The sequence below is a fragment of the Microplitis demolitor genome, chromosome 6 (assembly GCF_026212275.2).
Source record: "Microplitis demolitor isolate Queensland-Clemson2020A chromosome 6, iyMicDemo2.1a, whole genome shotgun sequence".
Classification (NCBI taxonomy): Eukaryota; Metazoa; Arthropoda; class Insecta; order Hymenoptera; family Braconidae; genus Microplitis; species Microplitis demolitor.
In genome coordinates this window covers 1,270,901-1,287,694 of record NC_068550.1, presented here as the reverse complement: position 1 = coordinate 1,287,694, position 16,794 = coordinate 1,270,901, and the positions used below count along the sequence as shown (strand labels likewise).

At 36.2% G+C, this 16,794-nt stretch overlaps 2 protein-coding genes across 9 annotated transcripts; one reads left to right on the top strand and one right to left on the bottom strand.

Moving 5' to 3' along the window:
- Window positions 1–1,142: 1,142 nt before the first annotated feature.
- On the bottom strand, window positions 1,143–11,655 carry LOC103575679 (D-2-hydroxyglutarate dehydrogenase, mitochondrial). 2 transcript variants are annotated; one of them, XM_008555546.3, is made up of 8 exons: window positions 11,570–11,655; window positions 3,036–3,310; window positions 2,773–2,970; window positions 2,454–2,647; window positions 2,204–2,372; window positions 1,840–2,129; window positions 1,575–1,743; window positions 1,143–1,401 (listed from the first exon to the last, which is right to left on the bottom strand). In XM_008555546.3, the coding sequence occupies exons 2-8, from the start codon at window positions 3,301–3,303 to the stop codon at window positions 1,151–1,153; spliced, it is 1,539 nt and encodes a 512-aa protein (XP_008553768.1). In that variant the 5' UTR covers window positions 3,304–3,310; window positions 11,570–11,655; the 3' UTR covers window positions 1,143–1,150. The 2 variants fall into 2 exon arrangements, with proteins under 2 accessions (XP_008553768.1, XP_053595970.1); XM_053739995.1 differs by lacking the exon at window positions 11,570–11,655 and adding an exon at window positions 3,435–3,501.
- On the top strand, window positions 5,260–16,750 carry LOC103575680 (polyhomeotic-proximal chromatin protein). 7 transcript variants are annotated; one of them, XM_014443353.2, is made up of 12 exons: window positions 5,260–9,903; window positions 11,939–12,208; window positions 12,278–12,853; window positions 12,928–13,135; window positions 13,205–13,443; window positions 13,780–14,661; window positions 14,735–14,996; window positions 15,069–15,308; window positions 15,395–15,523; window positions 15,612–15,747; window positions 15,845–16,007; window positions 16,192–16,750. In XM_014443353.2, exons 2-12 carry the CDS (start codon window positions 12,005–12,007, stop codon window positions 16,417–16,419), a joined length of 3,267 nt encoding a protein of 1,088 aa, XP_014298839.1. In that variant the 5' UTR covers window positions 5,260–9,903; window positions 11,939–12,004; the 3' UTR covers window positions 16,420–16,750. The 7 variants fall into 7 exon arrangements, with proteins under 7 accessions (XP_014298839.1, XP_053595969.1, XP_014298840.1 ...); XM_053739994.1 differs by having other exon boundaries at window positions 11,939–12,853; window positions 13,780–14,419; window positions 14,492–14,661; window positions 15,395–15,514; XM_014443354.2 differs by having other exon boundaries at window positions 11,939–12,853; window positions 13,780–14,419; window positions 14,492–14,661.
- Window positions 16,751–16,794: the final 44 nt, after the last annotated feature.

Genomic DNA, 16,794 nt, shown 5'->3' with positions numbered 1-16,794 from the left:
CATTTCATCTTTAAAAAATTCTGACAGGAGTTTATACTTGAATATAAAAAAAATCTCAAGATTAATGACCGCGAGTCGCTACTTCTGTCACATTTTTTTTTTATAACCAACGACTTGTTCAAAAAAAGCGCAAATTTATCTGAAGAAAATTTCAAATTTTTAAATATTCTCATTTTCTAATTTGATAATTAATAGAAATACACAGAAAAAAGGATTTTTTGGCGCAAAAAATTTTTACTCGATCCAAGAAATTTTTTGAATAATAAATTGAAAAAAAAAAAAAAAAAAAAAAAAAAAAAAAAAAACATTATTGCGCCAAGAAATCTTCTTTTCTGAGTATTGAAATTAATATAATAATAACATAACTTTTTTTAGTTCATTTTGGTCTCAATATTTAACAAACCGCCAGTAAATTATATTACTAAAATCCAATATTATCCTACGATCAATATCCTCCTACATAAATTTATAATCTAGCAAGTGAATTAAATATTATAATCCAATAACGCGAATGCATTTAATTTAAATTTATAATTTAAATTATTTAAAAATAAACTACGTGATATTACGTCATATTTAATATATAAATTAAAAATCAAATATATACAAATAAATTAAATTAAGTTAAAAAATAAAATAAAAATAAAACGTATTGAACGTCATTGTTTGAACAATAAATCTTCAGTAAACGAACGTGAGTCTCGAGAAAAAATTTTATGTTTTGGTTTCGGCAAATACACGCGATCCAATGTGTTGGTGTAGTTGCTATATATACATTAGGGGAAGAATTTCTCTTGGTTAACGCACGTTCATATATATATAAGTATGTGTGTATGTATGTATGTATTTATGTATGTACACATAAATACGTATATACAGCGCACGTTTTATCGATTGCGCAATATGCGATATATAGTCCAGACTGGGACTACAAATGGAGCATACCTGCGCAAGATCCTCGAGTTACATATTTGTCATCATATTTCTTAAAACAAAATAACAATTTATTTAACATGACACTTAAATATACATTTAAAACAATACATCCATTGATAAGCGATCGGAATGTTTGAAACATTAAATAGAATAAAAAAATATACATTTATATTATAATTTTTTTTTTTTTTTTTTGACTAGAAAATAAAAAAAATTAGGGAAGCACTTTGTAGGGATTTAAAATCCCACGAGGATCCATTAAATTTTTAATTTCCTTCATGAGGTGAATAGCAGAGGCGTTTTTGCTGTAACTAAGATACTTTGTTTTTTTGAACCCAATTCCGTGTTCAGCGCTCACACTCCCACGTTGTTCGGATACGTATTCAAAGAGAAAAGGCTCAAGTTGAGACTCGATCTCTGGATCGTACTTGGGTGTTGCCACTACCACGTGCAGGTTACCGTCGCCTGTGGGCATTAAGTTAATAGCTTTTTACGGATCATAAGTTTGGGCTGATTATATTTTCAAATTCAATATCAATATCAATAAAAAAAAATTTTTTTTTCTTTTATTAAAGTTATGAAAACATTTTTCAAGTCGTAAAAAAAATTGAACTATTATTTTATGTAAATAAGTTTACCTAGATGACCAAACCCACTGATTCTAACAACTCGTGAAGTGTCTAGACGTTCATGAAGGGCTTCAATTAGTTTATAAAAGTGTGGAAGTGGTAGAGACACGTCATATTTGAAGCAGTATCCATCTAACAAACATCCCTCGCCCAAACGTTCACGAATCTCCCAAATTTTCTGTAAATAATTTCATTTAATTTACAAACTACTAATACAAAAAATTTTATATCTGACAAGAAAGTGATTTAATTTAAAAAAAAAAAAAAAACAAACTTTTATTTTTGTAGGATCACCGCTCAGAGTTCCATCTTCAATAAGCTCCTCTGACAAAGCAGTCTCGACAAAAGACGTCAACTTTTCTTCGTCATGCTTCTGATTGCTTCCTGACGTTTCAATGAGCATGTAAAATTTGTGATCCTGACTCAGCGGACTCTTTAAATGTAATAAATCTACACTGATTCCCAAAGACCACGAGTCAATCATCTCACAGGCTGACAAAATTTCCGCAAGTTTTTTTTTCGCAAGCACGAAAGTCTTCAATACTTTATCGAAACTGTTCAATCCTAGCGTAAAAATAAAATAAATATATGATATATTGTAACTTTTGAAATTTTGTTATTTTTAATTTATTGTTTACCGACAAACGCAACATTTTGTGCCAATGGACGAGTCGGACACTGTATTGCAACTTTAGTAACGACTCCAAGTGTACCTTCTGATCCAATAAATAAATTTTTAAGATGATAACCAGTATTGTCTTTCTTCAATGTACTCATAGAATCGATTATCCGACCGTTCGCAGTAACCTACATTTTTTCATAATAATTTTAATAGTTAAATTAAATTTAGTTTAATTTAAATATTAGGCAAGTCTAAACACTACCTACAGCTTCAAGACCCAATACAGATCCATGTAAGTTTCCGTATCTCAACAATCTTTGACCTCCAGCATTGGTAGATATATTTCCTCCGATAAGACAACTTCCCTTAGCCCCAAGGTCCAAGGGCATCATTAATCCGTATTGTTCTACATGGTTTTCTAAAACTTCTAATATACATCCGGCTTCACAAACTAATGCTCCTAAAAATTATTTTAATTGGAAATTAATATTTTTACACCGAAAAATAAGGATTTCGTGATTCAAATTTTTTTCTCGTTTCAAAAAAATTTTTCAAATAATAATAATGATAATAATATATAATAACCAGACAATTCATCAGTAGATATTATTTTATTCATCATTTTCATCGACAAAACAATTTCATCAAATACTGGAACACTACCACCAACAAGACCAGTATTACCACTTTGTGGACAAACAGCTAAATTATTATCATTGCAGTACTTCAGAATTTCTGACACTTCTTCTGTCGAGTTAGGCTTCAACACAAGTCTACTGCTTCCTAAAAAGAACCCTCGTTGATTACGATCAAACGATTACAAAAATAAACTTCTATCAAACACACACCTCGAACCATCTTAATCCAGTCGACATTGTAGCTATCACACTCGTTCGGATCAGTAATAACTCGATTGTGTCCCAACAATTGTTCAAAAAAGTTGACATGGGTCCCAGTTATTTCACCAAAGGGCTCACGTTTGACTTTATACCTGACTGCCGTTAAATCGGGCATAGTTGAGCCCAATCTGGTGGCGGCGCAAGCCATCCCAAGATCCCCATGACAAATCGATCGATATATTTTATCAGCGTTCCTGAACAGCCCGCAGGGCTTCATTACTTATCTACAAATTGAGCCTTCGTATATATCACAAATATCCAGCAATTGATAGCAACTAGTTACTAACTTAAAAAATTCGAATAATTTATAGGATAGAAAATTGATTAAAATTTTTTTTAAATACTTACACTACTCCACTTAAATAAATCTTTAACGCATGCTCATTAATTTATGTAATTAAAGTCTATGTGTCAGTGGCATGCATTCAATGAGTTCTGTACTATATATATATATATATATATATATATATAGATTTTAGTATAGGGTTATTACAGCCTCTATTATAACTTTGGCGCGCAAGGCATCATCGATCTATATTTGTGCCCATGCGCGTTCCACCCCTTGACACCTTTTTTTTTCTTTTGTAATAAATTTCATTAATAATACATAAATCTACTACATATTCCACGATATATACATCCAACCCTACAACTAAACCGGCATCAATATGAGAAAATATAAAATATTGGGTTAAAAAAAAAAGGTAATGTGTGAAAAGTTACATAAAATGTAAAAAAAAAATGGTTTGTACGTTTGAGGAATCCCTGAAGTGAAGATAAATGTGCACGTGTTTATTCTGATATTTTTTTTTCATGAGCTGAGTCCGTGACCCTCGACTACGACGTAACTGTAAGAATATTGATGATGTGTCTCTGAGTAGTCTTCTCTGTATCTTTCAGTATTCTACTCTCTTTTATATACTGTAAATAGTGTATTTATATATATACGTATGCGTATATGCACATGTATGGGTGGATGTACGGATGGATAGATGGATGGGTGAGATAGATGGTGTAGGTGTGTGTTGTATGTAAAGAAGACAGTGATAATGAAGAAGGGATAGAAAAAATCGGTTGACAAATACGCATGCGTGTTAATGTCGATAAAAGAGAAAGAGAGAGACATGTGTTCGGTACGCCCACTGTGGCAGGCGCACTAGATTCAAGTCTCATGCTCGTTGTTTCTTACTCCAGGAACACTAACTATGGTAGAGAGTGGATATGTAAAGAAGGCAGATAACAGAGACAGAGAGATGGAGATGCTGAAAGACAGAGAGACCTGAACAGACTGGTGTCTTTATTTATTGGCATGTCAACCACCCGTTGGGCGAGCGGTAAGACCAAAGGTAGAGTGAGAAAGAGGATAGAGAAAGCAGACCGAGGGTAAGGCTGCAATATAACTCTAGTACAAGGGAGAAGGGCTCGGAATGAATAGCAGAGAGAGTGATGTGTAGGCAGCCTGTACCAGCGGATAAGGATAGAAAGTTAAGCTTTCATGCTTGGCGTGTGGTAAGGATTGGATTGTTGGGTAGATTTTTGAGAAGCTGAGAAATGGGGGAATTGTTTTATTTAGTTATCGTAGGGACGTGGGTTTGGGTGAAGGGGATGCTCGAGGAGGGAGAAGACGAATTGCTAAGTGGGGAGGAACGAATATCTAATGTAACGGGAATGCCTTTCTGTCCTTGTTATTGCTGAATTCAATGGTTTGTATGGGTTTTATTTTTCAATGGCAAGTAAATGTCGTGCATTGAGAAATGGAATGGAAGGTAAGGACCCCGTGATCATCCATGGGGAGGGCTGATCACCAACACAACTATACTTTTACACTGTACATGAGTTTATTTCGGTAGTAAAGTAGAGGGGATTTTACTTTTGAAATCGTATGTTGCCTCCTCCAGGCGGATTATTCTCTCCTGATTGTTCATTTTTTTTAACGCTAATTTAAATAATGAGTGCACAAAAACACAAGGTACTTATTAAATATATATTTATTGTTTTGAAAGATACAAAAAAAAATTTTATTATTTAATGTTTGAGTTTTTTGATGGCAAAATCATGCATCTAATTTTTGGACGAAATTTTTCTGAAATTCATCTTCATGTTTTTGAAGTAAGAATCGGATCCCTGTGTTTTTTGAAAAAGCAGAGTTGAATTGCTGGTGGAAATGCTGGAATGAAAGTTTAAAAATTTTTTTTCAAAAAAATTAGACATGAAATTATTACGGGCATTAAAATGGCCAGTGAATAAATGTTATTGAAAATGTTCTGTCAAGTTTTGTACCGGCGAAATAGCTGCAAGCATTGAACTTCCTAGATCGTGAGGTGAGTAGGTGAGGTGAGGTAAGCTAGGTGCAATGCAAACGTGCACAGGAAACGATGCAAGCGCGGTACTCCACTAACCGGCGCGCGCAACTTCTTATCGGGCTTTCATTCGCTAAGCGGTTTTCCATTCGCGCATATATCTACCACTTATAACTTGCGCTATTATTATATACTATGTTATTTTATTTACCACAAACATAATCACATATAACTACATATATATATAGGTATACTAAATATGTCAAATAAAATGATTCATAAATTTTAACATCTTTTTTACTTCAATAAATCGAACCCACACAGAGAAATCATCCTCATTTAAAATGCTGTGATGTCATATAAACATGCAAAAATTACTATGCCCGTAGTGAAATTTACATGAGTTACAGTAATTTGTAATATAATCGTTGCCAATTTTAGTATAGCCATTTTGCAATATGTTCATTTCAATTTCTGCAGTTGGCTAACGCGATCCGGTTTTAGTATATGATACCATGGCATTTCAAACAAGAATAATTATTCCGTACGTGAAAATAAAAAATGAAGTATGATATTTTTTAAAACATTCCAATAATCATAAAGCAAATTACAGGCAACAAAAGACATGTTTTATCAAAAAAAAGTATATATGTGTAATCTTTGAAGGTGGTATCAATCTTAATTCATATTATCTCGTACATTTTTTGTTTACTTCTTTTTCAAACACTCAAGTCTCTTAAATGTGAGGACATAAAACTCAATTGTTTGCCCTAGATTAATTATCAAACTTCAAATATAACGTATTATCATTTAAATGCCAACGAAACATTCAAATCTTTCGTAGTATGAAACTCTTAATAAAAAAAATGGTAGCGTTGAGTATAAAATATATTTTTAACGTCACCCGAAAAAATATCGTTGGTATTTTAAAAATACACTGAATCTTTTATCAAAACGGAAACTCGGAGGTTATTTTTAAATTTATAACAAAATGGAGCTCATAAAATATTTATCGTCGACAGTTTAAATTTGGTTCGATATTAAGTTCAAATAAGTGTTGGAAATTCAAATTTCAATGCCCCCAGTCGATAATAAACCTTATCAATAGTCTTTATATAGCGGCCTCGGAAAAAACTATTAAGATATAATTCAATAATCTTAAAATAACGTACAATAAAAATTGAACTTTGGTATACAAAAATAAATCTAGAATTAATGAGTATGTATTTTTAATCAAATTTACGATACATTCAAAGAATTTCTTAATAAAATAACAGTTTATTGTTGTTATATTGAACCCATAGTATTTCGGAGCGTCAAAATGTCTGACACGCACCAATGATACGTGGGCGTCGTTACATAACTTCCTATTACTGTTACTATATTCTACTACGATCACTCTGCCATCTCCATCGACAACGAAACTCATCAATCATCAGCAACCAGCAGATAATTAACAAGGCCATTTCTTTGACCACTTCCTCGTGTTTCTAAAATGTCAATTCCAATTCTCCGAATTCCTCAACCGAAAAAATAGCGCTGAGAAAATTTCATTTCTAAATCTTGGTCATTTATTTCAACGGACTTATTTATAGTACAAGTTTTTTGATCGTAACAAAATTAGGCCGATGAATGACAGAACACACCTTCAAATTTCAATGGTTAGTAAAAACATGAGCTGATTTTAAAAGCCAATCATTGAGTAAAAAAATTTAATTGCCTTAGAATGAGACAGAGAGTTAATGACGAAGCTTCGGGAATGATAAAATGATAGCATATCAACAAAATTTCATATGTATGTGTATATATGTATGTATGTATATATATGTAAAAATAAGTGAGAGCTGACAATAAATAGGGTGGGGACGAAATAGAGGGGTGGGAAGGAAACCAATCGTCGACAACGAGCGCGTAAGACCAACTCGTCGTCCGCGTTCATGACCCCCGGTCTCTTCGCGCGGTTTACTCGCGGATATTTCTATTCTGGTGGGGGAGAGCTCGCGTCGAAGGAGCTAGAGGGTAATTTAATATGGGAATGTGCCTCTATATACTATCCCCATGTAGAGGGAGATCAGCAAAAACATATTCTCCACACAAATCCGACGTCCACTATTAATAAATCTCTCCCTCTTTATCCCATTCTCCGCATCTCTCACTTTTTCTTTATCGTTCACCCGCTCTCCTCTTCTTCCATCTCACTTGCTCTGCTTCTATCTCTGTCACTATCACGATCTCTATCTCTGTCTCTACCTCTCTTTCTCTCCCGCTTTGTTCTTTTTATTTCAAATTCAAAGAGTATTTTATAGCTCGTAGATGACTCACGCATGCGCCAAATGATACGAGTTACATGTATACGAGTATATAAAGCAAGCCAATTCCTCTGTAGCCGGTCGAATCATTAACCGGTTTCCTTGGCAACACTCCCGGACCTAAACCATTGGTTGGCTGGTTACTTATCCCTACTCATTCTACTTATTCTATATTATTGTTGGATTACAGTACGTAATGTACACTTGTACACCAACTCAACACACACTGAAATCCACGTCCCTACAATGCTTCAGACAACACACAGATACACTTTTGTGTCAGATAAACACGAGATGTGTGTTAGCTGTGCGAATAGTTTCACGACCGATTTCTCGGCAGCCTTACAACGAGAAACCATCAGGCAAAATTAATACTGCGCTCTAATTACAACTTTTTTTTAAATCATCCAGCCTTGCATCAGGAAAGCCCGTGGATTTTCAAAAACCCACAGTTCAGTTACTTGACCATCTAATCAGCAAACACAACTTTATTTTTGAATAATTGCCTTACATATCATCCAAACAATACACAATGGGTTTAGTTCTAATTCTTGGAAACTATGCCATCATTTTTTAGCCTGTCACCTTTAGTGTTGGGCATTCAAATTTTTTAGTCGATATAAATATAGATGTAGGTATATACGAAGATGAAGATGTAGATATAGATATAGATATAGATAATAGAGCGCTGAATTTGAAAAAGACTAGAGTTTAAAATATAACTGATGGCTCAGCTCGCATCCGATAGGCTGAAGATTTTCACCGCGATACCTACCACCCAATTCACGGCTAACGAAGGTTTTGTGTGTTAGTGTAATATGTATATAGGTATACATTGAGGACGGGGAGTGTAAACGTGGCCACAGACAGCTGTGCCAGGTGCGTATGTACTATTTGTACCATTGCCCTATTTATTTATCAACTCTTGCGAATAAAACTAAGACAATAAATTACAAATAATCGTAATCCCTCTCATCCGCTTAAATAATTAATCCTTTAATCGTCTAGACTAATTTTAAAAAATTAGCGGGAAATTTTTTTATTTGAAAATTCAAATTTCTTGGATCGTAATCAGGCAGATTATGGAAATAATTTTAGTTTTTGGTTTTGTAGCAAAGTAATTTGATGAAAAGCAGTGACGTACATGCGGCTCCGAAATTCTAACGTTACTAAGTATTTTTTAAAAAATTTTTTTATTTTTGTGATGATTAAGAATTTTTAAATGAGTAATTTATCGTCTGAGTAAAATAGTTTTTTGATGAATAATAATCAATATAAAATAATTAAATAAATGCAAGTACTTGAAGTAAATTATTGGTACATCCCTGGGTGGGAAACTAGTGTGTTAGTCTGTACAAGTGTTCTGTGCAAAGTACTCGTGTGTTAGTGACTCTGTAGAAGGGAATGAAATGGAAGAGAAGAGAGAACAGAATTTCGAAAGATAGAAAGGTATAGAGAGAGAGAGATAGAGAGAGTAAACAAAAAAAAGAAAAGCCAAGCCTGGAGCATCGTACGTGTGTTCGGTAACGATTGAATGGTTCTCTTGTGCGCGTGTGTTCGTGCTTTTATATGCATGCGCTTTCCGAGGGCGCATTATAAGAAACACAAGTTGTTAGCGCGAGTTGTAGAGAGACAGAAACCTCAGACTGCGGGAGCGCAACAAGGATCAGAGGAGAGAGAGAACCAAGAGGGACAGAGCTAGTGAATGGCCCCGCCTTTCTTGGCGATCACGATGCCTCTGGGATTTGTCCACGTCGGACCAATGAACGTGACGATGTGCCTGGCATGAATACGCGGGGTGCACGTTCAGTAAAGGAGAGTGAGCCAACCTCGGTATAGAATAAATGACGAGTTCTACTGGCAGAGTGGGAGTAATGGAGAGCTGATGGGTTGTGGGGTAAGAGGAGCAAGGGGCGTAATTTTACAAACTCGAAGTAGGGAACAGACAGAGCGAGTCGACAGTGCTGGCAATGCTCACGGTAACAACACTACGTAATATTTAGTCGCGTGTTATTATATATTTATATGTTATCTTAACCAAAATTCCGGGAAAATCGAATTTTAAAAATAGTAGTTATCAAAGTATCAGTGAGTTTGAATTTACTGTAGACTGTTAAAGTTTTTATGGTTAAAAGTGTTGTGTCAACAATGATGTTAATTCATTGGCGTGATTTAAAACGTGTCTAGGTGTGACTGCGCAATCGCCATGTGAGTATCCAAGCAAGTAAACTTAAAAAAACCGACAGTAGTGTACTATTTAACATCAAACCCAGCTCAATAACGCATTAATTTATAAATAAACAGTACAATCTTGGATTATTTAAACATCACAATCTACTGTTTGGCACACAAGTTCTCTACAAACCAGCCAGTTCACACACACACGCATTATCTCCATATATTATTATGATTCTCGCGTGAAATCCATGTCGTTAGTCGGCCCCTGGATCCGTCTCCCCTTCTACGCTTCCTCTCTCTCTGTCGGCTCTCTCTTTCTCCATTTATTTTTTACCCGTCTCTCCGCGCCCGCTGCTGCATTCCCCCTCTGGCTTTCTACCTCCCGCCCGCTTTTTAGTTTGGGGGATAAAATAACGAGGGACTACACTAGCCTGTAGCCGAGTAGAGCCAGCAAAACCACCAGCTCCAAACAAAACTCCATATTTCTTTCTCCTTCTCTCTCCTTCCCGAGCCTCGGGGTCTCTTTATCTGGTTTGTCGTCCATTCTTTTTTACCAGCACACAGCCTTCTCTCCCTCGCTCTCTCACTCCGTTACGCTAATTATGGTGGTCTCGGCCCCAGGACGACATTTTGTTCCGCAACGTTCCAAGATGGATATCGAGTTGTGCCGGGTCCTCGAATTTCTTCCCCTCTACTGACCAACAGCTTACAGCCTACCATAAATTATATATATCTATATATATACATATATTATACAAAATAACTAAATACAGCCAACACCACGACTTTTTTTTTAAAAACTTCCTATTGCCAATTCAATGCCTTATTCTTTGAAATATATATAATATATACATACATATATATATATATATATATATATATATATATATATATATATATATATTAAACTTCTCTGCCCTCGACCTTGGAATCAGCTACTTCCGAGCACACGCTTGTTCTCAACCTTGTAACCGACGTGTTTACTGTTTATATTATGAAAAAATTAAAAAAATTTATCTAGATTTTTACCCGAACTAAAAATATCATTTTCATTATCAAACAAATATGAGTACTTACTTGAACAATTAAATTTAAAAACGCGCTTATCAGCGGATCCGTTCAGAGTCTTGTCTTCTAGTCTCCCATTTATTTATTTATTTTTTTTATGTCATATATTTGTATTTATGATATTTTTAGTCATTAAAGCTTTCCTCGGTCGTATATCACTTGTCCCTTTCCCCAGCGGATTTTCTGTCCCTATCTCGTAAGCCCGCCGAGGAGAAATATATGAGAGGAATATAAACGAAAAAGAAAAAGCAAAAGAGTAAAGAAAAAAAAATGTGCATTGTTGGCCACCCTCGAACACGCGCCAGAGGTTCTCAATTCAACACATTTTCAAACCTCTATTTATATATATATATATACACATACACATATTTACTTTCTTTTAGGTTAGGTATTTAATTACTGATATTAATTATTAATATATTTATTTATTTAAAGAGACTTGTCTATTTAAATCAGCAACAATAATAATAATGATAATTTATTCGATGACGGCACGGTATTGAAAAGTTTGTGATTGTCACGGTTGCGAAGGCCAGTTTTGTTATTTTTAATATTATACTGTTTATTTACAATACTATTTATTCTGATAACAATTCTGCATAAGTAGTTTTATTTATTTAGTACTTACGTTTATAATAATCCAAAGTTTGAATTTTAATGATGAGTTAATTGTCAATTAAATGACTGACGCACTGTTACACAAGAGCAGTTGTGATGCCGAATGAGACAGATTGAGAAATCAACTAGGTTATATGCATTTTTATCATCCATTGATTATGTATATGTATATATACATATTATTTATATTTCTTTGAATTATGCAATATTTATTGATATGAAAGTTTATCAGGGATTAAAAATAATTTCTGGTAAATAGTTGCTCAATAAATCATCAGTTTAAATTAACGGAATAAAAAAAAATATTTATTTATTTTTTTTTTTTTTGTAATTTAAATATTTAAATGATAATTTAAAATATATGTTAAATTAATTTCAGCTGCATTAAATTTTTCCATCTAATAATTAACGGAGAGAAAGAATTATATATAAGGACTGTAATTAGATGATGATAAACACCCTCGAGATGCAGCAACAGAATGTTCAGCAGCAACAGCTCCAGCAGCAGCAGAATCAGCAGCCACAGCAGACTGGTCAGCAACAGACAACACAGTCACAGCAGCAGCAGCCGCAACAGCAGCAGAGTCAACAAGACAACCATGGACAGCAAGTGACCCAGCAGATTCAACCGCAGCAACAAATACAACAGGTATCTGTTCAGCAGCAGCAACAACCGCAAAACCAGCAGCAAGGAAATGCTCAGCACAATGTCACTCAGGTTCAAGTCCAGTCCCAAGTTGCCGCGAGTATGCCGCAGCAGCTTCAGGGGGCGGTGGCGGTGTCAATGCAGCAGCATCAGCAGCAGCCGGGTGTATCGATGGCGCTGGCGGGTCAGCAGGGTGCAACGACGATCACCACGATGGCCGCGCATCCTCAAGCTGTCCAAGTCATCCAACAGCCCATGCAGAGTGGAGCTTATCATCTTCAGCAGCTGTACAATACTCAGGGAACTCCGATGTTGCTGCCAGGGAACTTGGCCCTTCATCCAGCGAATCTCAACCCATCGTCAATCCAAGTAATCACTGCCGGTAAACCTTTTCAATCAGCTGGTCAGTTGACTCCACATATGCTGACAACTGCTTCGACTCAAGGGCAACCTGGTGGCCATGGAGGTCAGGGAGGTAAGGTTCAGGGTTTTCCAGCAGGTTATTTACCTGTTCCAACTTCTAACCCCGGTGGTGGTCAGACACTGGTCTTTGGGCAGCTTGGAGTTCTTGGTTCACCTCAACCTCAGCAGTCGCTGCAGCAGCAGCAGCAACAACAGGGAGGAAACAAAGCTGATCAAGTACAAAAAGTAAATTCACTACTAAATTATCAACTCTGTTGTATTGACGCTCTAATAAATATTTTTATTCTACGTTATTTTAGTACACAACATGTGCAGCTGGTGGACAAAACGCAGCACGAGGGGGTGGTATGCAATTCGCACCATGGCAATTCACACCACAAGTTGCTTGGGCTGGTCTACAGCCACCCGGCACAACACTACTTGCCGCGCCAAATCAGATTTTTATCAGAAGCCCTACGCAACCGGAAATGTACATACAGAGTCCTCAGCCAATTCAAGCTCACAATGGTTTGTTTATATTTTATTGACTCCCTTTTATTATTCCATTAGAGCAAACTAGTAACTGATAATGCTTAGCTATAGCAACGCAGCAGCAGCTACAGGGTGTCCAACAAATAGCTGCTGCCAGCGGAAAGCCAAGAGTTATGGACATACAGCAGCAACCCCAACAACCGGGTAAACAAGGTGGTAGTGGTCAGCGTCCTTTGAGTATTCTACCATCATCACTTCAAGGAGTTCAGGGAGCAAACATACGACCCGCCAGCTCGGTCTCTACTCAAACAGTCCACGGAGTACAGACTACGGTACAAACACAGGTTACTACTATTGATAAATGGATAGACCCAAAAAAAAAGCAAAAAAAAAAAAAAAAAGAAACCACGCCGTGGGGGTTTTTGTTTAGTTATATTAATTTCGTTTTATTGATTTATATTTGAAAAAAAAATTATCACAAGCTCGCGTTTATTTTAAGTTAAACAAAATTGACACTTTATGATTTTACCATTGGACTGATTATTATAATTTCTCGATAAAAATAAAAAAAAATTTTATTTTTTTTTATAAAAAAAAAAATAAAATGGATGTTGGATAATAAATGAATTATCCATATCCACAAATATGGCATTCAATTCATATAATTTGTTATTATTCAGAGCGGCAAGGGCAGTGGGAGTGGCGGTAAAGGCCGTGGTAAGCCGGTGGTTCGCACAAGTCCCGGAACAAATGCCTCACAAGGCACAACAAAAGCCGATGCAGCCAATCAAACGAAATCTAATGTTCATCACGCCACAATGATAATGCAACAACAGCCCAATGCTACAAATAATAACGGAAACAGTAACAAAGTACTTATAACAACGAATTCACCGGTGGTTACTTCTGCGCAACCACCTGGCTCACCTATGTCCACTGCTGACAAACAAAACTTTGGGCAACAAAACAAAACAGTAATGCAATCACCACAACAGCAACAACAGCAGCAGCAGGCCCAGCAACAAGCCCAGCAGCAGCAACAGGCCCAGCAGCAAGCGCAAGCCCAAGCTCAAGCTCAGGCCCAGGCCCAGGCGACGATGCAGCCCCAGTACCAGCAGATGTTCATGCAACAGATGCAGCAGTTGCAGCAGCACCAGCAACAACAATTGCAGCAGCAGTTCCAGCAGCAGCAACAACAACAACAGCAACAGCAACAACAACAGCAGCAACAGCAGCAGCAGCAACAACAACAGCAACAACAACAACAGCAGCAGCAAGCCCAATCCACCCAGCAACAGATACAACCGAAGCCACTGATGGGTATGTCACCTCAACGTTTTTCCTACCCTCGTTTCATGAACGGTGGCATTAACTTAGGCATGTGGTGTCCAGGCATGGCTATCCAGCCATCCCAGCAACCGCCTGGCGTCGTTCTTGGTACCGAAAGACCCATCATGCCGGTAGTGTCAATGGGTGGAGTTGGGGTTGGAGTTGCAACCACATTACAAATGGGCCAGGTACAGCAGCCTTCTATGCCTGCAGTACAGCAGCTTCCTATGCCCGTAAGAATTATTGTCACAACTTATCCGCGTTCATCAGCCAGAACGTTTCCTTATAAGATGATCATTTTTCTAGGCCCTTAATCCAGCAATAATTGGCAACCAGATGGTTGGAGGCACGCCGCAGGTTCAGGCGATGCCCATTCTTACTCAGCCAAGTGAAGTTCCCGCTCCGCCTCAGGACAGCGCTACGACTCCTATGGTAGTCGCCGCTGATCGCAATCAGAGCGCGGATTGCCCGGTGGTGCTGCAGCCTTGCGCTACTCCCAGCGCCACTGAGGAAGCAAGACAGACTCCCAAGAAAGACGACGAGGCTAAAGAACCAGCAACTAGTCAAGGTAAGTTACTTATTTGCAGTAATAACATTTCTGTCTCCACTGAACTTTTTTTCAAGTTATTATTAATTTTAGACGTCGAAGTCAAACCAACGGCTAAAGAAGAAAACTCGACCGCTAAAGCTGATGATAAACTTTCCAATAATCCGCTAGTTAATTTAGCGAACGCGGTAAATTCAATAACCAACGGAATTGCTGATGAACCAGCGAACGCGGTGACGACTCCGACATCCAGCGGCAAACAAGCTTTGCCTAAGGCTCTTGTCAAACCTCAAGTTCTCACCCACGTCATCGAAGGTTTTGTCATCCAAGAAGGTTCGTCTCCCATCACTTGATCTCTTGCACTCTCGTCAATAATTGAATTTTATTCCATTACATTGCAATATTTTATTTTCCATCAGCTTCTGAGCCGTTCGCCGTAAATCGCTCGACGCTCAACGGATCAGTCACCCAAGACTCGACAATTTTGAATAGAAATAACAACAACATAAACGAAAAAGATGCCCATGAAGAACCTCCAAGTAAGAAAAGTACTGTTCACTTCTTTCTTTCTCTCTGGCAATTAATTATCAATTATAATTAATTACATTTATTAATTACAATTTATTTATGTCACAGGAAAAAAACACTCGGCTAATTATTCAAATGAAAATGAAGCGACAACTAAATGCGAGGCCTGTGGCAATGTCTTTGATGAACACACGACTAAATTCAAAAAGGACAAACGTTTCTGTTCATCAATCTGTGCAAAAAGGTTTGTACTTTTATTTCATTTATATTTACTCGGTATGATGCTCATGTACATGATAATTATTGATGTTAATTTATTTTTACTTCATCTTTAATTGCAGCAAAAAGCGGGAAACACGTGACCGCGAGGCTGCAGATAAACAGTGGACGGATATGGATGTTGATACCAAGAAAAATGATGATGGAGCCAAGAAAAATATTGAAGAAAAATCTGTTACGCCTATTGAAGATCTTACGCCTAAAATAAATCCTATTAAATGGACGGTGAGTTTTTTTTTTATTTAATTCATTAATTATAAGTGCGTGCGCAGTATTTTATTAACTATTAAATTATTATCATTATTACTTCTCTACATTAATTTTATCCACAAAAAAAATCTTATCAAATTTTAATTTTAAAAATTGATATCCATAGAAAATTAATTCAATTTTTAACTTTTTTTTTTAGGTAAATGAAGTCTGCGACTTTATTCGAAATCTTCCCGGTTGTTCAGATTACGCTGAAGATTTTGCGATTCAAGAAATCGACGGTCAAGCTCTGATGCTACTGAAAGAAGACCATCTGATGTCTGCGATGAGTATAAAACTCGGACCAGCATTAAAAATAGTTGCTAAAATAGATTCTATGAGAATTGATAACAGTGTCAGCACATCCCCCACGTCTAACAGCTCATAAATATCCGCTCCGTCCCGGACTTTATTTATTAAGTTATCACTAACTATAACTAACGATTAAACGAAATTAGAGTAACTACTGTGTTCTGTTAAATAATTGAATTTGACTATTCAATTATTGACTCGTTAACAAATATCCTGTACAAACCGATAAGCGTAAGATTAATATCGAGACAAGACATTTATAGTATACGGTACTCATGTCCGATAAAAATATATACATGATACATTAACATATAAATATAAATACTTATTAAGCTGTAAATACAGTAGTTTAATTGTCTAATTACTTAAGACTCATGAACAAACAATAAATTATTTACGCAATTGTTTATGATTTATAAAAATTTATTATTTACCGTCTTGGTAATTTTTT

Bases quoted from the DNA above. Each gene is read 5' to 3' on its own strand.
- LOC103575679 (XM_008555546.3), bottom strand. From the start codon at position 3,303: ATGAAGCCCTGCGGGCTGTTCAGGAACGCTGATAAAATATATCGATCG. The intron at 2,971-3,035 runs GTGTGTGTTTGA...GGTTCTTTTTAG, and splicing joins CTGGATTAAGATGGTTCGAG to GAAGCAGTAGACTTGTGTTG. The intron at 1,402-1,574 runs GTAAACTTATTT...TAATGCCCACAG, and splicing joins CAGTGGGTTTGGTCATCTAG to GCGACGGTAACCTGCACGTG.
- LOC103575680 (XM_014443350.2), top strand. From the start codon at position 12,005: ATGATGATAAACACCCTCGAGATGCAGCAACAGAATGTTCAGCAGCAA. The intron at 14,662-14,734 runs GTAAGAATTATT...TCATTTTTCTAG, and splicing joins TACAGCAGCTTCCTATGCCC to GCCCTTAATCCAGCAATAAT. The intron at 15,524-15,611 runs GTACTGTTCACT...TTTATGTCACAG, and splicing joins AGAACCTCCAAGTAAGAAAA to GAAAAAAACACTCGGCTAAT.